Source organism: Ambystoma mexicanum, chromosome 12 (genome assembly GCF_040938575.1).
Source record: "Ambystoma mexicanum isolate Mex_15411 chromosome 12, UKY_AmexF1_1, whole genome shotgun sequence".
Lineage (NCBI taxonomy): Eukaryota > Metazoa > Chordata > Amphibia > Caudata > Ambystomatidae > Ambystoma > Ambystoma mexicanum.
This window is the reverse complement of record NC_090936.1, coordinates 991,146,767-991,172,764: the sequence shown is the minus strand read 5'-3', so window position 1 is coordinate 991,172,764 and position 25,998 is coordinate 991,146,767. Positions and strand designations below refer to the sequence as shown.

The 25,998-nt window shown below is 45.7% G+C and overlaps 1 protein-coding gene across 5 annotated transcripts in view; it reads left to right on the top strand.

Annotated features, from left to right (window-relative positions):
• NCAPH2 (non-SMC condensin II complex subunit H2) overlaps positions 1-25,998 on the top strand; it is an 899,214-nt gene that overhangs the window by 285,198 nt on the left and 588,018 nt on the right. For all 5 annotated transcript variants that reach the window (XM_069629493.1, XM_069629491.1, XM_069629492.1 and 2 more), the window contains 2 exons: positions 22,251-22,322; positions 23,049-23,128. In XM_069629493.1, the coding sequence (XP_069485594.1) occupies positions 22,251-22,322; positions 23,049-23,128 (152 nt within the window). The remainder of the gene's footprint in view (positions 1-22,250; positions 22,323-23,048; positions 23,129-25,998) is intronic.

Genomic DNA, 25,998 nt, shown 5'->3' with positions numbered 1-25,998 from the left:
TCACTTTTGCTGTATAGTCGCTTTACCTTACCTTTCACAGAGACTTTCGAGTGGGCTACTTCCTTTTGCCGGACCACTCGCTTAGTATCGCTGAACTCGCAGCTGCCCTTTACTTCAAAGTGCATTCACAGGTCTGCCTTTCCCCGCATCTCATTCACACACGTGCGGCCTTCACTTGTGATAAAATTTTGCTATTTCAAACTTTAACACACACCGGCCTTTCAGGTCGCTTGCCAACCTACCAGAATTAAGTGCCTCACTTTACCTGAACGGATTAGTGGGGTGTGTGAAAGTTAATGTTACTCTGACACCCTCTTCCTTGGCACAGTGTTTGTGTAGAAACGGGAGGGGGTAGTTGGGCCCTCGGAGCATCCTAAAATAAAGGATGGGTTGGATAAACCAAATGGGGGGGGTGGGGGGGGAATACCGCATCCTGCCGTCTCTCACCCCCACTCCCTGAAGAACCCTCACCCAGGTGATCCTCCTGCACCGGTCCACTCCCAGGGTCTGGATCCAAAGGCGATGGCTGTGCCCTGGCCACCTGAGATCGATCCCCAGGGACTAGCGAGTGAGGCGCCCTCAGGTTTCTCACTGTTCAGCAAAGGAACTTTTTAAAGTGGCAAAAGAGCTCTCATCTGCGACTCCTGCTATTGATCCGTTACGATCACAAGAAAAATGTGATCTCATTAGTTTCTTTTTCGATGAAAAGATTCAATACATACAGAACTCTATTGCTGTTAATGGGACTGCTGAGGCAGAAGATAGACCCTGGAAGCAACTAGGAATTGGAAAAACAATTCCTAAAATGGATCAGTTTCAACTGATAACCAGATCAAGGCACCCTTTCAGAAACTGAAATCATCCTCCCAGCAGACCCTATTACTTTATGGGTGCTCCAGTCTCTGCCAGAGGAGGTTATTCCACTCTTTACGGCAGCGTTGCAGTCTACTTTCTACTTGGGCTTTGTTCCTACGGCCCTGAAGCATGCCTTGGTTTCCCCGCTCCTAAAAATAACCTCAGCTGGACCTGGCTTTGGCCTCCAACTATCGTCCAATCTTCCTACTACCCTGTGTTATGAAAGCCATGGAGGCTATTGCGATTCCCCTACTTTCACATTTTTTTTAAATCTAGTGACCTGTAACACCCTTTTCAATCTGGCTTCCGTCCCCTGAGAGGTACGGAGTCGGTTATGATTTCAGTTCTTGACGATACAGCGCGTCTTCAGGACCGTGGGGGAAGTCGGAGTGCTGATTTTGCTCGACCTCTCCACTGCCTTTGATAACATTGATCATGGTATCCTACTGAAAGGTCTGAAGAACATTTCTAGGGCTCCTCTTGCTTGGTTTACATCTTTGCTTTCAGAATGCATGCAGGTGGTATAACTATTTCCTTTTGCCATGGTCCTGTTGTGTGGGATTCCTCAGGGTTCTCCTTGGTCCTCGTTGCTTTTCAATCTGTACTTGCGCCCACTGGCTCACAGTTTTATGCCTATGTCGATCAAACTCCACTTCTGTTTCAGCTAGATTCTCCAACCTTCTGTGTGAACAGAGGAACTGCCTTACAGCAGTAGGAGATTGGATGGGCAAAAACTGGCTGAAGTTGAATGGTGCGAAGACTGAGATTATGGTGACAGGTGACATCGAATCGCAGGCAACCTGGACCGCCGATTTCTGGCCAGTTGCAATGACCCCCTTCCATCCTTAAGATTGTTTAGGCATTAAAGTCCAGGCCTCTCGTTCTCGGGAACTACAAATTGCATCAGTATGCAACTCTGGGTTTTTGTGAAGTTAAAAATCCTGAGCAGACTTTGCCGATTCTACCCCCTGAGTCTCGAGCTAAGGTGGTTGCAGCCTCGATTCTTGGGGCCATTAATTACTGCAATGGTATCTATTTGGGCCAATCTGCTTTTTTGGTCCTTAGATTACAGCTGCTACAGAATGCTGCTGCCTGTTTGGCTCTTGGAGCGGGTCGTATGCCCCACTCCCTCGACCTTCTTCAACTACACTGGCTCCCGGTGCGTAGTTGTATTGAGTTTAAGACTGTGTATTACTCACCAGGCTGTTCACCAGCGTGGGGCTGAGTATTTGGAGACAAAGCTCATTCCTGATGCTCTCTCCTGGCGTCTACGCACAGAGTCTCAAACTCTCGATAGTACCTTGCTTTCAAAGAATCAGGTGGGAGGGTGCGCTTTTTCTTTCCTCGCCCTTGGTATGTGGAACGCATTAAGCGATAATGAGAAACACAGCCAGCTTTGTGAAAGGTGCGAGACAAGAATGAAATGGTGTTGAAAAGCAAGGACAAGCATATGGTGAGAGGGGCAAGGAGGTGAAAGCTACAATTGTTGGAGTGTGATGAGAAAAAAAAGTGACGGTGAGGCCACGTGTACATTTACACGAGCAAAGAGAATTTTTAAGTTTGTATATTACACAGGGCTCGAACCGCGAGCAAAAATGAAAAGAGAACTGTTATTGTGGAATTGAGGAAATGGGGTCTGGGACCCGTGATGAGAATTAAAAAGTGAGCCTGGGACCCACAAAATGAAGATTGTGAAAGACTGGGCGTAGGGCACGATGAAGTGAAGATTGTGAAAGGCAGTGCCGGGGGGCACGACCAAGTGAAATATAAAGAACAGCACAAACTGTATAGACTGCCTTAGTAACAGAGTGGTCCCGTACAGGGCTGAGCAAGATACTGGTTCTTTTGCGATAGTCTCTTACTGTAGTAATGAACTAAAGAGGTGCCAAGGGCACGATTGTATGAAAGCCTCACTTGCAGTGTGGACCCGCACAGGGCTAGTGAATACTGTGCGTTTGTGAAAGTCTTTTACGCGAACCATAGATGGATTCTTGAACTGTTGGGTAAAGCAACCCCATTGTGAACCATTTTTTCGGGCAAGGGAAGCCTGAGCGAACTGTATGTTGATGAACAATGAACTGTGTGAATTTTGAGGCAGGAAAGAGGAAGCCTGGAAGGACTGCCTCATTGATTATTTTATTTTTTTGTGTGAACTAGCCACTCAAGCTCCTAATTAACTTTTTTATTACAAAAGCTTGGAGAAGGGAGTGTTATTTAACTCCATTGTCATCTTGATATTATTTGACTCCTTTTGTTTTGTCCTAACCCCGTATTTATCATTGTAAGAATTAAACGATGGCAAGATTAGGTTTCGACACAGGCACCTTTATTATTTTGACAGACTGACTTTGACATCCTTTAGTTTAATTAGATGGTCAATACTATTTCCATTAAAGAGATGGGGCTAGATAGGAAGTCTCCAACCCCTGTTATAGTTAAAGGCATTCAAAACTGTTCATTTGTGTCTGTCTGCTTTCTGAAACCATGCCTACCTCACACTAGGAATAGTAGACTATTCCCAATAAAGCTCAGCATTTAATTACTCCATACCATGCAAGAGGAAAATCTATGGCCACTGATACGAGGAAGAATGTCTGATTACTGCGATTGAATATCCACTGCACAGTCTAGTTGTTGGAGAAGAAATAGCTGAACGGAAAGTTTAAATACAACCTGAACTCAGCTGAAGGAAGTCGAGGAAATCCCTAGAAGGAAAAAAAGCAGAGAGTACTGCAGACACAGGTCTGCCTGCTGGTCGGCAACGCTGCTGAATTCCATGCAGAGCAAATACACCTGGTGGCAAACAGCAGAGAAGCAGACGTGACTTCAGGAAGGAGGTGCTGGTGGTTTACCGCCAAGAAGGGACCTGTTGTGGGAACCGAACACCAAAGAAGCAAGTGTGAATTGCCAATTCAGCAGAGCCAACGAAGAAGAAACAACGCCGAATGGAACCAGTAAGCTCAGGGAAAGTGAACAGGTTTCCAGGTTGCCTGCGTACCAATAGCATTACTTAGAGGCGAACCAAAAGGAAAGTAATGAGAATCAAGGGAAGCTCATAGCTATTCAAGAATGCAATATAAATAAATGGAACGGAGGATGGTATAGAACACTATACTGCTTCATGAAATCAAAGCAAGCAATTGGCAATTCTTTAAACAGATAAAAGTATTTTCAAGCAAATTGTAGATGGTGGAATAAAGTCATACCTGAAGGAATAGGTACGGGTTTTTTTTGTTTGGGCTCTAGATTGGAATCAACCTTGCTGCGCTCTGAAGTTAGATTCCTTGGTTTGTCTTGTTGCAGCAAGGTCACAGGTTGTGGTTGAGGTGTAGCCCACACCTCTTTCGTTTGGTAGAAAGTTGGGGAAAACTTGGATACCTTGCCTTGATTAATAGATGAAAAAAGTTTGTATTTTTAACACATTTGTGTTTTTGTTGTATAGCGCTGCTTGGCTGCAGGCCTGTTTATTCACTTGAAAATCACCCAAACAGTGTGAGGGTGGGGATCTTGATGTCCCATGTGGTCAGCCGACACGTGTTTCGACCCGAAGGTCTTTTTCAAGGCTGATACAATCCAAAATCATAGGTGGTGGTAGTGAGTGATGTTGGTGTGTAATGGTGACATAATATACAATACAGTTGAGTAGTGCATTGTGAGACGTGATTCATTGGTGTTGGTCAATTATTTAAGTTATTAATACAATTAGTTCACATAGTTTATAATATCATTTTTGATTGAGCATAATGTACCCATTGGTCCATGGGTATAGAGGAAGTCAGAGGAGGAAAGGAGAGAGAAGAGTGGCAGAGGTTAGCTTGAGATATGGGTTAGAATTGTTTTCTATTTGCAGATTCTAAGTTGGTGCTTACCTAGGTGTCTTCGGTCCGGCGCCCCCTGTGGAGTCCAATTTTCGATTCTGTATATACAGAGGCTCCTTTTGGGCCCTGTGGGAGAATAGGAATCCACTTAATTTGTGGAAAGAGGTGTTGATTGGTAGGTAAATCTGGTGGTCTTGATGTGAACACTGTTTGGTTGCTAAGGGTGTTGCCTGTTGTTAATTGTGAGCACGGGCTGGTGTGTGGGCCTAGATGGTTGGTGGGGTGGTGTTTGGAGGCGGGGGGGGGGGTATTTGTGGAGACCTCGCCTTCCTGCGCCTCTGCTCGAGTGGTGCAGGACCCTTTTGTGATGTGCACTGCAGTGTTGGGTGCCCAGGTGGGCATGCTGGTCTGTACCTGGTCATGTGCATATATGATGCAGGCTGCGCAACATGGTCCAGTTTGTAGGACTCCTGTGTCCATGGTGTTTGCCTGGTGAGTATTGGTTATTGGGCAGTGGAGGACCTGTTGTGCTGTGCACTGCTGGGTGCCCGGGTGGGCATGCTGGACTCCTGTGTCCATGGTTTGGCCTGGTGAGTATTGTGTTAGAGCTTAATAAGCTTGCATGATGCGCTGGTGACTGCAGCGTGGAGATTAATCTATAGTGGGCCGGCGCCTGGTTTGGACTCATTGAGCCATGACATAATAATGAGGTGGAGGCCCTGCTTAAAAATTGCAGCGGGCCGTGAATCCTGACCCCGTGTCCTTACGTGTGGACCAGCCTGAGAGGCCTACTTCTGGGCAGATAAGGGGTGCCTGGAGACGACAGCTAATAGATGTATAATGGAGGGGCTGGGAGCCCATGTCTGCTTACCTGTGAGCTTCCACTATTCTGTCCATGTTCGGTTGCGGTGACTGCACTTCCGGACTCTTCGATATGCTGTACGTGCTGGTGTTGGAGCGTATACGCGTGGCGAGACCAGTGTAGGTGTCTCCTCGCGCATGCGTTGTTCGTGTAGACAATTCTATTGCAGCCCATGAAGGGTTGTCTGCTGATGGGAGTGGGGTTACTCCATTTACGTTGGCGTGGGGAGCCATGTGCTCCTGGAATGAATCTGCCTGTGGAGACTTGTCGTGGATTAGTATAAGTATCAATGATTGTCTGCAGAATGGGAGTCAAGTCAACTCCATCTAGGTGGGATTGGGGATCCTTGTGCTCCTAGATTGAGTCTACCTTGTGGAGGCTCATTGTGGATTGATATCAACTGGTTAACTAACCACTGTAGAGAGGATGCTTCTGTATAGGACAAGCCTTCCCAGCTAGGGTAGCTGTCGCCTTGTTGAGTGGGGTGCCCTGTGATGTCTCTATCATATATGTGCCAGTTGGGAATCCCAGGGGTTGGTGGGATAATAGCTTCAGGGAAAAAGACCTTCAGGTCGAAACACGTGTCGGCTGACCACATGGGACATCAAGATCCCCATCCTCACACTGTTTGGGTGATTTTCAAGTGAATAAACAGGCCTGCAGCCAAGCAGCGCTATACAACAAAAACACAAATTTGTGTGGAAAATACAAACTTTTTTCATCTATTAATCAAGGCAAGGTATCCAAGTTTTCCCCAACTGTCTACTGAAGGAATAAGTAATTGTGTGATAAAGTCCTGGCACGAGAATATACCAGGTGAAGATAAGGGTGTATAAAATAGTGGTTGTAGGTCAACTGGTCGAATCTAAATGGTCGACAGGACAAAAGGTCGACAGGTCAAATGGTCACTTTTTTTTTTGCATTTTTTTTTTTTGGGGGGGTCCCCAACCCCCTTTTTTTGCTAAAACCCCCTTTTTTCCCTAAACGAAAACCTAAAAAAATATATACAACTAAAAAAAAAATGCGATCATTTGTCCTGTCGACCAAATTGTGTCGACCATTTGTCCGTCGACCATTTGTCTGTCGACCATTTGACTAGACTCCTAAAATAGTGTATAAACTGTTAAAATCAAAAGCAATATCTGAACTGTGAAGTGATGAGAAGTAGAAGAAAAGCAATAATGTTTTGAAGTGTGAATTGTGAAAGCCCTGAGAGGAAAGGTGTCTTTGAAACTGGAAGTAAAGAGAAACCTTGGGGGAGGGAGCAAGTCCCACAAGCTATGTGAATGCTCTGACGAAAGAGAAGTCCTCTTGAAAACGCGGTGCTTCCTTTTGAAATTGGATGTTGAAGGCAAAGAAGCCAGAACATTATTTTCTTTCTAGAACTGTGAACTTTGTCTGAAGAAAACCTTTTGTTGGATTTTGAACTTTGGAGTTGACCTTTGACCGCTTTTGAATACTTTAAAAGACGAGGAATGAAATTACCCTCTGCACCTTATAGCTGTATTAAAGTGTGAGGGCCAGAATAGGATTACGGACACAAGACTTGCTTTATTTGGACATCACATTGACAGAATCATTAGCTTTTGTTTGAGGTAGGGAGATTTGTCTTACATTAGGGATAGTGAGGCATTTTCCAACCCTTTTTCATTTAAATACAAGTTTGTAACCACAAACATGTATCCTCTGTGTCTGTGTCTCATTCCTGGCTCCTCACAGATAAATGGAGATGGTCTTTGTTCAGCACTAAAATGGGGGTCTACTGTTGGGGGTTTCCCTTCTTACCCCAGTTAGAGGATAGTAATGTTTGAAGGTGTGTTTAGAGTGGAAAGTAGTTTCTAGGTGATCTAATGCCAGGTCCCAACAGCAAATTGGTGCAAGCTGCAACGTAGGCAAACTAGTCATCTGCACTTCTGTCCAGATATGGGCCTAGCGTGTGCGGCTAGCCCCTCTGCATGCAGTGATAACTGCATCCAAGGCTAGATGCCTCTCAAACACCCCAAGGGGCAGATCAGAAAAACACCCAGGTTACCATGCTGCGACCACCTCACGATCTAGTGTCCCAACCAAAGCAAGATATAAACTATAGAATCTGCCACTCACATGAAATGCGACTGTCATTGGTACCACCCTGATAGTGATTTTACCTAGTTAGACATCGCAAACTCACATTTTATTCTGTGTTGGAATGATCAATGTCAGAACCAAGCAGGTGGAACACCGATCTAAAGGTCTGCTTCCAGAGTACAGATATGTGTTGGGGACATTTTCCTTAAGTCCCTATGGTCAAGATTCTCATATCTAGCTTCCTGACTCGGGTACTAATAAGCTCATCAGGCTTTTCTAGTGGTGGTTGTTACGGAGTAGCCAAGGCCTAACTCTCAGGAGGTCGAGTGGGATGGTTCACAGGTACAGTGTTTACTTTTCATTAATACCAAGCAAGAGGATGTCTACACCAGAGATTTTTTTTAAAAATATTCTGTTTATAGAAGAAAAAGCAATACACCCACAGATCTTTTCTGAAACAAAAGATGCCACAATGTATTGGCTAAGTAATGGTTTTGTGTAAGATTTCCTTAGTATCAATAGTCCCACCTAGAAAGAAAAAGGCAGTGTAAGAAGGGGCAGTCTTTGGCAGGAGAGTTAGCTTTGTGCGAAAGTGCCCCAAGAAGCACTTCCTAGCATTGGTTTGGAGGGATGCCCTAGAGTTATTTGAAGGGGGCGTGGCATGCACTGCATGACCAGGACGTGAATCCTTGAGCTCTGCTTCAAGCACCCTGAATTCTGTGGATATAGTATCCTGGAAATTTGAGGCAAAACGGTGAAATAAGGGGGAGTCTGAAGAGAGCCCCCTTTCCGCCCCTGGGTGATTGTGACTCTGATGGGCAGCAGATCATCTGCCAGGCAACATTCGGTAGACTGAGCACGGATCTCCAAAAAATGTCAGCCATCGACACAATGGTCAAATAAGGTGTTGGCAGAGGGGACAAAAGCGGTCACGTACTGAAGTCTGTTGCCTGGGAACATAAAGGAGCCAGTGCGCTTTGGACATGAATCACCAGGTAGAGGAGGTTGCAGCTCTTTGAGGACTTTACCTTGAGCTAGGTACCTCTGAGCAGCAGTGTAATAGAAACCCTTCCTAGGTTCCAAGCGGAGATTCAGGCGGGAGTAGCCCTGTGCCCTTTGTCTGAAGCTCCCTGCAGAGGGACAGTAATCTTCTGTGGGGCTTCGAGAAGATGTGGCTCTAGGCAGCAACCTGGTCATTATTGGAGTATATTAGCAAAAATCAACCCTGGTGTCAGATTTTGGGAGGCCAACCTATTATGGTGAACAGGGGGACCTTGAAACCTAGCCAAAACCAATCTAGTTAAGGTGGCAGATGGATAAGGCAGACTTAAGTGGGCTGTGAGGACAGTCTAGGGCTGCAATGAATCCAACTAATTCAAAATAAATGTGCAAGTATGCAAATATACAATGGTTTGTAGGCCTTTAAAATGCACACTATGTAAAATCTCTAGGCAAATATTGTCACACACTTTAAAACAGATGTATACATTAACCTTTAGGAGAAGAACGAAAGCATGATTCAAAAACCAGTAATGCAGGTACGTTTTTAGGTGCATGAAATTCAGGAAAAAGACAATATCCATCGAGCAATTTCCCTAACACTTTAAGTCCAGCCCTAAAATGGTTTGGGGAATTATGCCCCAAAGTCATCAGTTCCAAAGTTATACTTTTCAGTTAGGTTTCCTGAGTGAATGGACGATGCTAGTGGTTATGATTTAAAAGTCGAAAAGGTAAGTAAGCGCATTCCATCCCAGACACTAGGATAGGCCTAGGAAGGGTTCCTTGACCTGACCTTCACCAACCAAAGTCTGGAAAGAGCAATTTAGAGAGAGAACATTACACTCATGTGAACCTATAGCGAACAGCGGAGGAAAGGAACAGGTATGTTAACTTTCCCCCCTGTCTCTGATTTATCCAGAGACCGCTGCTGAGGTTCCAGAATCTGTTTGGGACACCATCTTCTCTGCTTGCAAGGAAGGCCTTGGGGTTGTGGGTGCAGAGATCACTTTTGGACGCAGGATTTCGTTTTTGTTGGTTGGTGTGCTTCGGTATAGTTTCCAGGCACCTTCCAGCTGAACACCCAAAGGAAGAAATGAAGACTTCTGGACAGCAGACTATAGGATGCCATGAAGACCGATTGCAACAGTATTCACCTCGATCAGGCATCGACTAGCGATCTTGCAGGGACAAACAAAGGAACCAGACCTGCATGTCTTCTGTTGATGCAAGAAGGCTGAAAAGGCAGAAGTAGATGTCTTCTAGTACAAGTTAAAGATCCTCCAAGTATGCATTTGGAACGGTGACTGATGCAGCCAGGTATCCCAAGAGAGCTGCTTAGTCCACCAGTTTGTCCAGGCCGACTTCTGAAGGCACGGATACCCGAGGGATGTGACTGGTTGTTCACACAGGTCCAGGGGTCGAAGCACCAACAAGGCACTATTTGAAATCCGGCTGAGGATCAAGGCTTAAACCGGGACTGCTCTATAGTTTGTGATGGTCTGCTCCCGAGGTCGTCCTCTTGTTGTTTTCGTGCTGCTCTTCTTCGTAGAGGACTTGACTCTTGAAGAGTCCTATTTTTGTCCAAGAATTGGACATGCTGCTCGCCCGGTCCACCAATGGTAAGGATCTGGACCATTCAAACTGGTAGTGGCTATTCAATCATGGATAGCCACTAACCATCAGCCCAGCAACATACATTCAGACGCCAGGATGTGTACTAGGACCAGACAGTCCTGCATCCTCAACTGGGCTCATATATAAACCACCTCTATGCCCCGTAAACAGCTTCCTTTATATGGCAATTCTGGACCCTTTAGGTTAAGAAGAAGACAAAAGAACAATCTGGCAAAAGGACATTCAAACACCTCGAAGGCTTTACTTGCTTCCAAAAAGTCAAGTCACGAGTTGAAATAAAGCAACACACAATGTTGTCCCATAGAAGTTTATGGGCCGAAAGGAGCAAAAAGAAAATATTTCCTAACAGTGATCAATGAGAGAGGCCCTGCTTGTGGAATCTGGCAGTGCTCCCACCAAGTACGGCCCCTGCAGAGGTGATCTGATCCTCTGGAAATAGTTCAGGAGAAACTGAGCAAAGAGACAGAACTATTAAAACTCAGTCAACTGACACTGCTGAGAGATCGGGTAAGACAACTGGTGTCCATTAATAGTTCTCAGGAGTCAGTGTGACCAATGAGGTCGACCCTCTAGGTTTCCTGCTTTCTTGGGTGAGCACTCATGTACAGGGAGAGGGTGATGCAAAAAAGGGGGTACCTTTAGACACAGCAGACTGGTCAAAGGGTTTGCTATTCTAGAACGCTATAAAGAGGGAAAGGGCCTCAACTGGACCGTAACACAACCCCTCTCACCCCCCAACATCACCAATGGAACGCTGTTCGCACAGCAGGACATTCTCCTGGATAGCTAACCCCTCTGGTGAGGTTAAAGGCTGCAAACACCACAGGAAACTAAGTTGTGGTTCCAGAGGTTCCTCCTCAGTGAGCCTCTGCGATTGAGTGCTAATCTAGCAGGTCAGTACAGGCTAAGAAATGGACAACTACGCCTTTGATCGTGGAGTGCAGGGGGAAGATCATGGATGCAACAAGGCTGAGGAAAGATGGGAATATTGGCATCAAGACCACCTTGGCCAGTGCACAAAATGAACTCCTGTTGGCGCAAGTGAGGTTGGAGACCAGGAACTCCATATTAAAGAGGCTGAAAAACACATTTCTAACATGAAGGATTGTATGGGACAAGTTGGTGAGCAAGTCCAGATGATGCAAGACTCACTCCAGAGCACTAAAGAGAGATTTGAATATGCCAAAGGCCACTCCCTGAGGAATAATATTTGGCTTGTCTCCCAGAGAATTTAGTTTAGATCTGTGGATCTTTTCTCAGAGGGGTTTGCTGACTATCCAACTGGGCCTGATGTGTCGTCATTTTGCTCAGTGGAACTGGCACACAGGGTAATAAACACTCTGCACGGGCCCCGCCCTTCACCCTGGCCTCCATGAGTCTAAATCGGAAGTATTAATTTCGTGGATCGGTACTCCTTGCACCAGAAAGTCTGTCAACATGGGAATATGAAAGTTGATTGGGTAAGGGTCTCGCTCTTTTCCAGACCTTTCTAGCAGTAAAAAGGCGGTATCAAAAATTAACGCTGGTGCAGAGTAACTAAATACATATTGCTCTTCCCATGAAGGCTTCAGTGATGAGAATTAAAACGCATGTTTCCTTACTTTCCCAAAGGAGTCCTTGGAGTGGTTGGAAATAAATGGGGGTAGTTTGGAGCACAAAATCTGCAATTGGAGGGGAGGGCCAGGTTGGACCCCATAAGGGGTCAGATCAGGATGGACCTACCCAAGCCTGAGGGGGTTGGGCGTGGCTGGTGGGGGATGGCTCTAGTGGAGCTTATGTAAAACGAGGATAATATGCCTACCAAGTAAGGCAGGAATAAATGAGGTGGGGCTCACGTCTGAGAAGAACATTTGGGAGATGGAGCTAATGGCACAGAGCCTTTGATGAAGCACGTTGAAATACATTTTATTAATTCCAAACCTTTAAAATCTGGTTGAACTGTGCTTGTACTCTGGTTGAACCTTGCAGCAAGCTAATGATACTTGGCTTTGGCAGTTTCGGGGCAAGAGTTTTGGTTATTTGATTGGTTGGGTTGACTTTTGTGGCTAGATAAGCTGCCGTTTTAGTTTGTGCATTTGGTTTGGATAGTAGTTGGGGGCAATGTGGTGTGGAGAGAGTCATGTTAGTATGAGAACAGCTAGACCAAATGTTATTGTAGTATAGCTGTGTTCTAGTTGAATGATGGTGTGTAGGAGAGAGTGAACGTAGTAGTGTGATATGGTTATCAGTAAAGCGCCTGTGACCATGCACGAGTACTGGATGGGGGGGTTGTTCCATACGTTCCGTCCATTCTATCCGTTCCTTCTACTCTCTTTTCCAGCCACTTTGTCGGGATCATCCAGTTCATCCGTTCTGTTCTCTTCATCTATTTGATCTACTCCATCCGTTCCATCCCCTCATCCGTTCCTCATTCTAACCTTCCTTCTGTCCTCATTCTCCTTGATCTTTCTTCTGCTTTTGATATGGTCAACCATGCCATCCTGCTCAACCGCCTCTGGGATAAACTGGGTATCACTGATCAGGCTCTGGCCTGGCTGACCTCCATTCTCACTGATCAACCCTCCCTGGTCCAGTTAGCGCTCTCTCGCTCTCTCTCTCTCTCTCTCTCTCTCTCTCTCTCTCTCTTTCTCTCTCTTTCTCTCTCTTTCTCTCTCTTTCTCTCTCTCTCTTTCTCTCTCTTTCTCTCTCTTTCTCTCTCTTTCTCTCTCTCTTTCTCTCTCTTTCTCTCTCTCTTTCTCTCTCTCTATTCTCTCTCTATTCTCTCTCTATTCTCTCTCTATTCTCTCTCTATTCTCTCTCTATTCTCTCTCTATTCTCTCTCTATTCTCTCTCTATTCTCTCTCTATTCTCTCTCTATTCTCTCTCTATTCTCTCTCTATTCTCTCTCTATTCTCTCTCTATTCTCTCTCTATTCTCTCTCTATTCTCTCTCTATTTTTTCTCTTTGGCTGTTCAACTAATACCTGGCACCTCTTGCCCACTGCATTGCTACTCTCTGCTCCAACTTTGTGTTTTGCGGATGACAACTAGCTCTCTTTCAGGCTCCCTTCACCTGCTCTACTCATTCCTGACTGTCCACAATACAGGAGTGGTGTGCCGCCAATGATTTCTGCCTTAATGCCAGGAAGACTGAGATCCTCCTTATCGGAACACCAGCTCCCTCCTTTCCTTCCTCTCTGGCCATCCACTCTGGGCACTCTTACTTCTCCCACCTGTGAGGCTAAGAACCTCAGGGTCATCTCCGACTCCACCCTCTCCTTCTCTCCTCACATCTCTGACTGCTCTAAGAAGACAAACTATCAGCTTCACCTCCTCAGTTATTCTTACTTTCCTCACTTTACCCCAGAAGCTCACTGTCTCCAGAGCTCTGGTCCTCTCTAGGCTGATACTGTAACAGCCTCTTCTAAATCTTCGTGCCTCTACTCTTTGCCCTCTACAACTTATCAAGAGCAGGACTGAGAGAATTGTCCATGGCCTCAAACCCAGGGATCATATCTCTCCTGCACTGAAATCTGGCTCACATTGGCGGCTAGGATCAAGTTCAAGACCCTTTGCATTGTCCACAAGGCTTTCTGGGGCCTGGGATTGCACTACCTCCAACGCTCTTCCTAAACACCCCCCTTCTTGAGCTCTCTGCTCATCCACCTCCAACTCTGAGGGTCAGTCACTTATCCAAGCATAGAGTTGGGGGCAGATATCTATCTTCAGCTGGGGTCTTCATCTCTCAAACTTGAGGAGAACCACCTCCGGTTCTGGAAGCAACTCAAGGTCTGCCTCTTCACCTACACTTTCTCTCCCTCTCCCATGCTGATTCCCGTCTGGTCCACGCACTAGTCTACTGGCCAGCCTCTGAACTTGGGCCCAGGTCCTTGCATGTCCAGCCGCACCTACCTTGTACTGCTCCCTGGCTCCCACAGCACTTATGGTCTGTATCTGTAAACCTACAGCCCATCTCTCTGTACTTAAGAGCCACCCGTTGGCTGCACCTGCCTTTCCTGCACTTCTCTAGCCCCCCAAACCCCTTTTGGCACTTCTCTCCATCCTCTCCCTGCACTTGCATGATCTGAATGACACAGGGCCTAGTAAGATCGTTTTTTTGTCCTCCCTCTGGCCCCTCCACCCCCTTGTCCTGTCACGCCTAGAAACACCTGTGTACAGCCGTGTTATAAATGCCATATCATATGACACCCAGTTAACTAATGGGAAGCAGATTTAGGGGCAGTGGATGAGGCAGAATGGGCAGAGGCCATGTTTTGCAAAAAGGGCAGTACCCATTAATTCCACATGTTGTTGAATTCAGCTATAAATACAGCCGACTTACTTTACTTTTTGCCAGCCAAACTGCATAAATTGGATAGGAGGGAGGATGGATGATGTCAATGTGCCACATATAGGAGGGGTTTATACATATTCTTTGGCAATTCTGGCAAATACCTTCCTAAAGAATAGTTGCCAAGAACTTTGATAGAGTTCTAGGTTAGCCACTCCTGTTGGAGCCTAAATCAGCTCTCGTGGTTGTGGGATGAAATGTGTTGCTTCTATCATGAGCTATTAATTGCCAAATGGGACATTCCTAGACTTTGAGTAGCATCTGACTCATCACCTCCTCCCCAATTGGATACTGCAAGAGGGAAATGGACAATCACAAACATTTTGAGCAAACATTGTGCCAATGAAGGGGCTTCCATCAGAAATACAGCAAACTGTTATACAAAGAATCTGCACAAGGCCTGTGACTCGTTGATCTTTAGGTGTATTTTCCTTATGTGGCAGGGAGTTCGTATGAGAAATCAGTGGTTATGTAACTTTATTATGGTGTTATGATTTGAAATTAGAGCTTATAACATAGATCCTTGAAGATGGAGGCTCAGGGATGAAGACCTGTACGAATATTTACCAGCAGCACCAGAGTCAGTATGCAATATCCTTGGACCAAAAATGTAGTACTGCAGCAAGTGGTAGGCAGTTGAAAGGTGGGTTAGCTGTACACGCTGTCCAGCGACCACTGAGGGATCCAGAGACAATTCATTGGCTGCAGGAGGGATTCAAAGGTCCTTGGGAAGTTTGATTATTCTCGATCCATTAAATGGCAGGCTAGAGGTCGGGCCTAGAGGAGCAGAAATGTATGTCTGTGTTGCACATATTGAAGGATTTCCACGTTGTCGTTGGGCACAGGAAGGCTTTTGCAGTTATTAAATTTGTATCACACTTTTGTGAACGTGCTTTGACCAAGGTAAAAAATGGGTACAATACAATGAATTACAAATTAAATTTGAGGTCTGAAGAGAAAGTATGTAGTCTTTCATGTGGGAGCAGAAGAGAGAGACAGATCTAATAGCAAGAGAGCTTGTTCCAGTGGTTTGGGGCAAGATGTGAGAAGGAGCAGAAATGAGAACTAGCACAGGGATGGAGGATGGAGAGATCAATCTGAGACTTATCTTGGATAGCGAGGAGGAGCATAAAAAGAGAGGCCAGGTAAGGGGGAAGCGGAGGGGTTCTCAGACCATTAATAGATTTTTAAAACAATACACAAAGTGGAATAGTTGACTTGTTTCAAATTACAGCCAATGTAATGGGGCAAGAGCCAAGCTAATAGCTATGGGGGGGGGGGGAATAAAAAAAGAAAACAAATATAAGAATGATAGTACACATGGTAGATAGCTGTAGGCAGGAAGGGTAAGAAGGGATGAACAATACTCATTCAAGTCTAGAGAAAACAACAGTAGAGATCAGAAGATCTGGTGAAGTGTTCTGGATATTAAAAGGTAGATGGTGACAACGAGCAGTGGGTTTAATGTGGGAGGAGAAATAGTGAAGAGTAAAAAATAACAGATTACGAGCAGCATCTGATAGTGATGGGGAAGAAGGGCGAAAGAGAATAGATGTGGGGAGAGTAGGAGGAATAGATGAGGGAAAGAAAATCTGCTTTAGTTGGGTTAAGATGAAAATAGTCCACATCCAAGATTGGATAGTGAGTAAGCAGAAGGGAAGAGAATCACCAAAAGTAGGAAAGAAAAAATAATTTGGGTAGTCCAAATAAAGTGGTGTGAGAAACCGAAAGAAGCAATAATGGAAGAGGGTGGAATTGTATAGACGGAAGAGGACCGAGTACATAGCTTTGAGGAACACCAAACTAAAAAGAAAAAGTAGGATGTAGAATTAGGCGAAGAGACAGAGTATGTGCATTCCCAAAGATATTAATGAAATCATTTGAGAACCAAATTCTGAAAAGCCAGGTCACTTGGCGAGCGGAACAATGATGCACGGAGTTAAATGCTGGTTAAGTGGCAAGCTCAGTTTCGGAGGAGAAATCCTGTTCTTTGGGGGGTGGGGAGGAAGATGGTGAAGGGAAAAAGGAGTTTGGGGCAGAAAAGGGTGAATTGATGGTAAGGATGCGTGTAGGGGTGGCTTTAGAAGTTCAATAGTTAACACAAACTTAGGCAGAAAGAGATGAAGAGGTCTTGGAGAAGGATCAATAAGAATGTGACTAAGAACTTGAAAAGGAAGACGAGGATGTAGAAAGAGTAAGAAGATCAACACAGTATTGCCATTTAGTGGTCTGCAGAGAAGTCATCAGCATGAAGAGAAGACAGTGTGTTGAGAGCTTCGAGAGTTTGTGTTTTCTTCTACTGGCATGCCGCATAGCGCAGAGATCAATCAGTAGAGTGGATAGGAGTAACCCAAGGTTGAGGTGGTGCCTGAGAGGGGGAGTTGGGTGGGAGTGTATAAAGATCAAGAGCTGAGTGAAGAAACAAAGTGTATCAAGTAGTAGCTGAATCTGCAGAAAAATTTTAGTCATTTGACAAAAGAAGAAACAGAGTAAGCGTTGAATTATGGAGAGAAGTGAAAGGAGTGATGTTTATGCCAAGAAACATGAGCGAACTTGGAGTAGGGACTGAAGGGGAAGAAAAAAGAGAAGATGAAAGAAAGTGATCTGAGGAGTAAACTGGGGTTGCAAAACGGTACAACAGAAATTAATAGTGGAGAAGTTGATGTGAAGAACCAGGAATGGGTGAAGGAGGTATAGGAATGTGTAAGATAGAATTGCAGTATAGAAGGCAAGGGAATAGATGCATGAGTGATAGAGTTTAAGATTGAAATCACTAAGATCAAGAAGAGTAAAATCAGTGGGAAGAACAGATGATAAAGAATCCAGGTCATCCCTGAGGGGGGTTACAGGAACAGTAGGAAGATAAATAGTAAGAAAAGCAAAGGATTAAGCTGATAAAAGACAAAGTAAATGATGGGAGATTTGGTGGAGTTGGAAAGAGACCGAGATGAATAGCAACATTCCAACCCTACTGCCTCTTGCACCAATAACAGGATAATGAGCAAAACAGGAGCTTGAAAATCTAAGAAAAGCAGGAATAGTAAAATGAGAAGCAGCCACGTTTCAGTCAGAGAAACTGCAGATCTACATGATGAAATGGATAAAGGATGGAGTGATCCTTATTACAAATAGATTGTGCATTCCAAAGAGAAATGGAGATGTGTGTAGAGGAATGGGCAAGTGTAGGGTGAATTCATTGAGTTGGGGTATCTGGAGAGGAGTAGTGAAATGGGATAGTATGAATCATAGTATTAGAGTGGAAAGGAAAGATGAATGAGAAAACTGAAAATTTACTGTACGGAAGAATTAATAAATTGATGCCAGATTATAAATGGCATAGGATAATCGACCCGACTTGGGCGTGTAAAAGGGTGCCTGGAAGTAGGGGAGAGTCCCTAGTGGCACTCTGTTGTAAAGTGCAACAGTTGGAGGATGCATGCAAGGAGGCGGTAAAAAAGAAATCAGACAGTAAGAGGATTGCAGACCATAGAAGGTCGCATCCTTAATTAGAATCTAGAAATCCGTGAAGAAACCTCTTAGCAAGTGGAAGTATCGATAGTGGCACAGACATTGATGGACTTTGACTGGATTTATCTGGGGCTTTGCCCTTGGGTGGGTGGGAGGAAGGAGGTGGGTCTAGCCCTACCAGTGGGCAGGCTGTCTGGGTGCACACAATGGTAGTGCAAGAGCAGTTTGACTTGCTGGTGCCCACATAAATAGGACACCACCACCTTCCCTGCACTCTGAGCTATCCGTGCAGCAGACAGAGACAGACTTTCGCCAAGGTTTCGCGTGGGCCTCGCCCTAGGGCAGATGTTAATAGACCTCTCTGGGATCATCTGGGTATTTTGAGGAATGTGATTAGATCCGAGAGACCCAAAGAAAGAAAAGAGGTTAAAGAAATATTGATGTCACACTGAATAGGAGCCAGCCATGGAAAGAGGTAGGCTAATTCGACAGTGTGGTTGCAGGATCTGGGGCAGCATAGGCCTCTGGAGCTTCCTATTTGGGGGAGATGGAACTAGAGCGCTTTCCTGATTTGCTGGGGTGGAGATTCCTAGTCCATTTGGCACGCATGGAGTCGTTCCACCGAAAGGGGCATATTCCTCTGTCGATGCTTACACAGTCCAGCATTTCAGGGACATAAGGCCTTCGAGCAGGTGCTGTGATAGTTGTCCCCTCCAGATCAGGGGAAAAAGGCACTGATGTGTGTTCTTTCTGGTCGTACTTTAGGGAGACCGTATTTCCGTCTGATTATTCAAAGCATCAAAGGATGCCGATACAGAGCTTTAGTCCTTCTTCGAGCAGCAAGCCTTCTAATGTGCATATTCAGAGTTCCAGCTAGTCCTAGGACATGCATCCAATGGCCACAGATGCCTGCCTCCTCTTCTGCACACAAAGTAGGACAATGGCTAGTCATGTGACCCCTCGTGGCTTTGTGGCAAACTAAGGCAACCACTATTTTGATGAATTGTGTGGCGTCAAGACCCAGTCATGTAAAATAGCTAACATTGTAACAGTTTTACCCATGCAAAAATGCTAGCACTAGTCTAGACACATGATTGAGAGACAAGTCTCTCTGGGCGACACTGGGTATCTTTGGGCTACCCTCTGCCGCCGCACTAATCCTTCTCGACCTATCAGCCGCCTTTGACACGATCAATCACTCAATACTCCTTGATCGCCTCCACTCCCTAGGAATACGTGGAACCGCCCTCAAATGGATAGCCTCATTCCTCAAGGACAGGCACCAAATAACGACACTCTCCAACTTTACCTCCCAAGCCCGACCAGTTGACACAGGAGTCCCACAAGGAGCGTGTCTATCTGCCCTCCTCTTCAATCTCTACCTGATCACCCTCCCACCGATAATCCGTGCACACAACATCCTATGTTACAATTACGTCGATGACACACAACTAATTCTAAAATTCTTGAACACGAATCCTAACTCACAACCTGACCTGGCATCCTGCCTCCTTAACATTGAACGCTGGATGACCCAAAACCACCTCCTGTTAAACCCCTCCAAAACAGAAATGGTATGCGGCAACCCAGATCTTCTCCCGCACCCTCTACCCTGGCCACCCGCCATGGGCAACTCACCGATACCCTCCAACACTGTGAAAAATCTTGGATGCACCCTAGACTCTGACCTAACACTCTCGCGCCAAGTCAACAATGTCTCAAAGTCCTGCCACTACACCTCAAAAACCTTAGGCGCATCTTTCCATATCTATCATTTCCTAACAGAGTCTCTGCGGTACAATCAATCGTCATCTCACGGCTGGACTACGGCAACCCCCTATACCTCGGAATCCATGGCTACCAAATGAACAAACTTCAAAGAGCACAAAACGCGGCGGCCAAAGTGCTACTTGCGCTTGGTCCAAGAGATCACGTATCCCCAGCCCTCAAGACACTCCACTGGCTACCAGTAGCCCGTAGGGTAGCTTTCAAAACCTTATGCCTCACCCATCGAGCAGTACATAAAACTGGACCACAATATCTTCAAGAAAAACTAATAGCTTATCACCCCATTCGCACCCTCAGATCAAGCACAGCCGGCCTCCTAGTAATTCCTAAGACAAACTCAGTCAGGTTATGCGGAGCATCATTCTCAGCCCTAGCCCCAACCCTGTGGAACTCTCTCCCACCCCACATCAGGCTAACTGAGGAGCTAACAGCTTTCCGCAAACTACTGAAAACCTGGCTCTTTCCCTAAAACCAACCGGTTCCGTTCTAGCATCATCAAAATAACACCGACCCAGCGAAGCACCCAAAGCAAAACCAAATGAAAAAAAAAAAAGAAAAAATGAAAAAAAAAAAAAAAAAAATACAGATTGTATCAAATATTCAGACAAGAAATTAAAGCGAGTAATGTAGATGTAAACAGTGAAGTCAATAACACGAATTGACCACTGATAAAAGAAAAATAGAGCATGGACAGGCTTGGAAAGACGATGAGTGTAATGAACGGATGATTGAAAAGGGCGAATAAATAATTATGATTCTAGACAAGTATAAATGAATGTGGAGGATGAAAGCGGTTGACTGGTGCGTCTGGCAGACGGTTGGGTCTGGAGACCCGATAAATAATACGCGCAAAATCGATGGGGATGACGGATGAGTATGTAAACCAATTGACTGTAGAAAGCGGTCCGAGTATGAAGAGCGGCTAGGTGTAGAAAGTCGAGGAAGGTGGAGAATTGGAAGAGCATAAAGAGCGAAGGAGCTTGTTGATCAAAGAGAGCATACAGAGCAGAAGAACGTCTAGAGCAGATGCGCATAATGAATAGAAAAAAGTATCAGCGACTGAATGGTGAGCGACAGGGTGTGGAAGAGCGTAAGATTGTCGAAAGCAGAGGAATGAGTAGGGTGAGAGGCCGGAAATGGGTGACCGACTGAGCACCGACGAGTGGAATGCGCGTGGAAGATGACCGCTGCTGACAGATGATTACGGAGGGCGGATGACTGAGGAATGGCGGATGACTGAGGAATGGCGGATGACTGAGGAATGGCGGATGACTGTGGAAGGCGGATGACTGTGGAAGGCGGATGACTGTGGAAGGCGGATAACGGTAGAGGGCGGATAACGGTAGATGGCGGATAACGGTGGAGGGCAGATGACTGCGCAGGGCGGACGACTGCGCAGGGCGGACGACTGCGGAGGGCGGACGACTGCGGAGGGCGGACGACTGCGGAGGGCGGACGACTGCGGAGGGCGGACGACTGCGGAGGGCGGACGACTGCGGAGGGCGGACGACTGCGGAGGGCGGACGACTGCGGAGGGCGGACGACTGCGGAGGGCGGACGACTGCGGAGGGCGGACGACTGCGGAGGGCGGACGACTGCGGATACGAGCCCAATACCTTCCCTGATGAAATGAATTTAGAAGTGTTCCCAATAGACTCTGTATGGAAAACTGTACTTAGAAGTTCGCCCAGTTCCCTCTCTGGGAAAATTGCATTCAGAAGTTTGCACACTGCAAGAGCATATAACCCATCACACCACACCCCACGCTTACTCTCTCCTTACATCACCACTCAACTAGAACACAGAGATACTATGACACCATTCGGTATAACTGTCCTCATACGAACATCCACCGCTTACTCCACATCATTCTATGTAAACACTGCTGGTCCCACACCCCCAGCCAGGCGTTTTCCTCAGGCCTAACGCAGCCACCTCCGTTCCGGATAAATCCTGCCAGAACGAACACATTCTCCTGATCTCTCAACCACCACACCTACCGATAAGAAGCAGCTATTACACGTGTACCGCACAAGCTGCACACATATCCGGTGCTCACACGCACCTTTTGACTCTCCCTACTCTCTCCACTGATCTGAACTTCGGTTCCCAAGGGCGTTCAACCTACCAGCGCCTTCAGACCATACCAATGGTATATAAGGCGCTATGTAAGTGCAAAATAACAATAACAATATAAAACATAGAGCCAGACTTTGGATTTAGTCTGTCTTGGAGAAAAACAAGTCCAACCCCCTATGAAAGCCAGCAGAATGTACAAAGGATAACCGTATGTACTATTCTCTTACCAGGACTATGGTTCAGAGAGCCACAAAATTGCATTCAGTTAAATCATGTATGCACACTCTTGAGTTCCATGTTCAAATTCAACCTCTAACGGGCTCTGCTTTTTTCTTGCTCTTTCTTTACAGTTCTTGTCATTGGATGACATTCAAGATCCCAGTAAGACCAATGTGGACCTGAAGAAAGATTGCACTCCAAATGTAAGCGCTTCTATACCTGTGTAACCCATGTTGCCTTCTTGGCTTGGTCACAACAAGGGGACCCTTTGATTTCAGCCAGATGCATCTTGTTCATTTCCAATGATCCTTGTACTCGCCCCGAGAGCTATTGTTGCTACCTTAGTATTCTATTAGGTTGCACCTCTGGCTCCCAGTTGTAATTGTTTTTGTAGAGCGCTTATAATCAATAAGATGCTTCAGTGTGGCACCCACTGTGGTCCAATAAATTCTACCATCTCCTTATACTCATCCCTTTTATTAACTATAGTAACACCTTATGTACATGTACTCCTTGTATAGTGCGCTGTTTGCCTCATCAGTAATGCATGAATACTGTACTGAAAAAGGTTTTCTACCCAAATCATGGCACCAGATATGCTGTAAATAAAACTATTGTGTTGTCATAACCCCTACATGTTTTCCCATCCCATCCCATCCCATCCCATCACATTCCTGGAATTCCATGTTTGCTATTTATTGCCTCCTTTTCTGCACCTTTATTCTCTGGCACTCCTAATATGCACCCTGTTGTCTGTTCCACATTTTCTACACCATGCATTAGAACTCTACAATCTTTGGCGTACCCCTTGTTTTCTTTGATCATGCTTTGCACCGCCCCCACCCTCCTTGCTTAGAGAATTTCTTATCCATTTTACTCTTCCAATGTGTCCTTGACCCTTTTTTCATAATGAGTTATTGTCTTGCTAGATTGTAAACGTAGTCCCCCTGACGCCAATGACCCTGGTGCCACCAGAGGAGGGAGAAAAAAAGAACAACCCACTGTACAGGTACATGCATCTAGATATGAAATGGAGCATTGCTTTGGTGTGCAAGCGTTAAGAATATTTTGTGAATGGGGTACGCAAAGCTCCAATTTATTTAAAGGTTAAGTCTGAATAGTAGTTAAAGCTCTTTTACCTTGTGTGTTGTAGTTACATGTGTTGCGTTAGTGGTGTGTAGTGTAGCAATGTGCACTTGATTTGATTGCAAGGTTGTGGTGCAAGCTTTTTTCCTGTGATCCAACGTATTCTAGCGCAAACCTAGCTTATTTGAGATTTTGACTGGTTCCATTGCTATCTCTGCAAGCTTAGGTTCCTTAGCTTAGCCGGTGCTGTGAGTTTTCTTGAATGAGGTGTGTGACAGTAAAAGCTTGGTTTCTTAGATTGGGTGGATGGTAGCATACATAGTTTCTTTGATGGGTTGGGTTTTGTCTCCACATTAGTTCTTGAGTGGGGGTGAGATTTATTCTAAGCTTAGTTGATTTAATTATAGTGGGATGAATCATCAGATGTTGTCCCTTTTTTCTTTGGGGGAAACCCCTCCACGACTAACATTCTAAGAGGAAATTGGCATATTCATATCGGTCATCTACTTCCTGTATTGCTCGACACAGCACAATATTCCCTACTGGGACGAGTAAGATAGAGTAATAAAGAATGTCACCCAGAACCAACATGAGTTGTCTAGACTTGAAACAAGTACCAAGACGATGAAGAGATGCAGCGAGGCAGGAAGAACACTCCTGAGAACCATTTAGAGCAGTCTAGTTGTTGCTGGTTGCTCATTGGGACAAGGAGATTGGAAATGGAGGAATTAAACCAGGAAGTGTTGTCTGGTCCTCCCTGGCGTAGCAAGGAGTTGGGAAGTCGTGCTGCAGGAGATGGCGCTGTGAACCATAGAGACTGCCAAAGAAAAGGGGGACCTTTGCACGCCGGTGAAGTACCAAGGACTGGAGGAAGCCCACGAAAATCCCTCTCCAAAGGACTGGACAGAGTCAAACCTTCTCGGGAGAAACCAGAGACCCAGGCTGCCTTGGAGAAGCATAGTGGTAGACCAGGGGGGCCGAGAAGGGAGAGCCACTGCCGAGACGGTCCAGTGAAGGACCACTCGCAGAGCAAAGACAGTGACCCTCCCGGCCTTCTCAAATGCCGGTACATGTGGAGTGAAGGCACCCTGCCGATCTGAGGAATATGGACAGCGGGCAGTGGCCGCCGTTCGAAGAGGGCCGAAAAGAAAAGGTGAAGCTCCATGGAAGACCACGGGCGTCTTGGAAGACCCGCAGATCATCGTGGAGCGGGAAACTAGGTATGCAGATGAGCGGGGAGACTACGGGACCCTTAGAAAGCAGTGAAAGTACCAGAAGTAGTAGTGGAAGCAGTGGAAAGACCAGGTTAAGGAAGCCAAGAATCGGGAGCACTGCAGTAAGACATTTGTATAAATGTCATTTAAGAAAAGACTTGGCAGGATAGTGTACCAAGTTTACTGTGGGAGCCTGTGACCCACACCCATAAAGAAACGAGCATCCTCGCTATTCTTCATAGTCTCAGTACCTGACTGACTGGGAAGGATTGTGCCAAAACCTACCAGGGGAAGGAAATCCTCCCTCCTCGTATAAGGAACATTGGGAATTTGGGAATGGTCAGGAGGAGGGAGAGGCTCCTGAACTTTGTGTTTGGATCTTCTTTGAGCCCCCGATTTATGGAACTTTATTTGCTACAAAAAGCTACAGTGAAACACCCTTTTCACCTGATTCTTTCTAGTGTAAGGGACTGAAATAGGTTTTGGACATAGGACGGTGGACACGTATTGATTTGGCATCTTGACCGAAACATTAGAAGTTTTGGTTGACGTAGCGAAACCTCTATTAGCTTGGGGCATGGTAGGAGTCACTTTCATTAAAAGACTAGCAATCAAAATGCCACATCTGTGTCCACCTCATGCTTCTGACCCCTCACAATAGCCTCTAGATGGAGCTTTATTTTGTTAGTTTGGTTGTATTATGTGCCTTATGTCCTTGTTTGGGAATGAGCTTTGTTTCAGTGAGTGGCACTATGAACTTGGTGTCTATTTTTGGGGATGGAGAGGAGTGTAGATCGTTTTTTAATTGTAAGTGTGAACCTTGTTCTGATTGGATGGGTGGCACCTTGATTGGAGAGCTCAACCCAACAAACTCCTCATCCTAATGTGTCCATCCAGGGCATGGGATGGTCCAGCTGCAACCTGGCATGCCTCCTAGAGTGTGGTTACCAAGAGACACAGTAAATCCATCCTGTAGTCCAACAGTCAGCCGAATGTTCATGAGGGCTCAGCTTATCTGTAAGCATTACCTTGGATCTTGTCGTCTATTAAATACTAACTTTACCAGAATGCAATACTGTGTTTTATGGAACATAGTACAAGTTTGCTACAGCACAGGAGACTAGCAGCGTGAACATGCATAGTTCGCCAACACTGAAGAAAAAATGCTCCCTGCTTATCTGACGTTAGATAGACCAAGTAGCTGTTTGAAAACCTGTGTAGTTGCAAATGCTTCTGCCCGCACACGGGAAAGACTACAGACCACCGTAGAGCTGCTCCATGGAGAGGAACAGAATCCAAGATGTCACTTCATACTGAGGACACTTCGCAGCCAGCCCTGCACTGTTTCACAGACCCTCAAGAAACAAACCAGTGCCAGGAGGAGACTACCAATAACATCATGAATGAGTCCCCAGGGGATTCACCAATCCATAAACAGGAGATCAAATTGAAAAGTGGCCCAATCTATTGGATAAAAGCTTGCAGATACCTCCCCCAGCCTAGAGTGTATAAGAAGGGTACGAAAAGAAAAGTTCAAGCAGAGAATATCTTGGAGAGAGCAGACGTGCCAGATAATGGT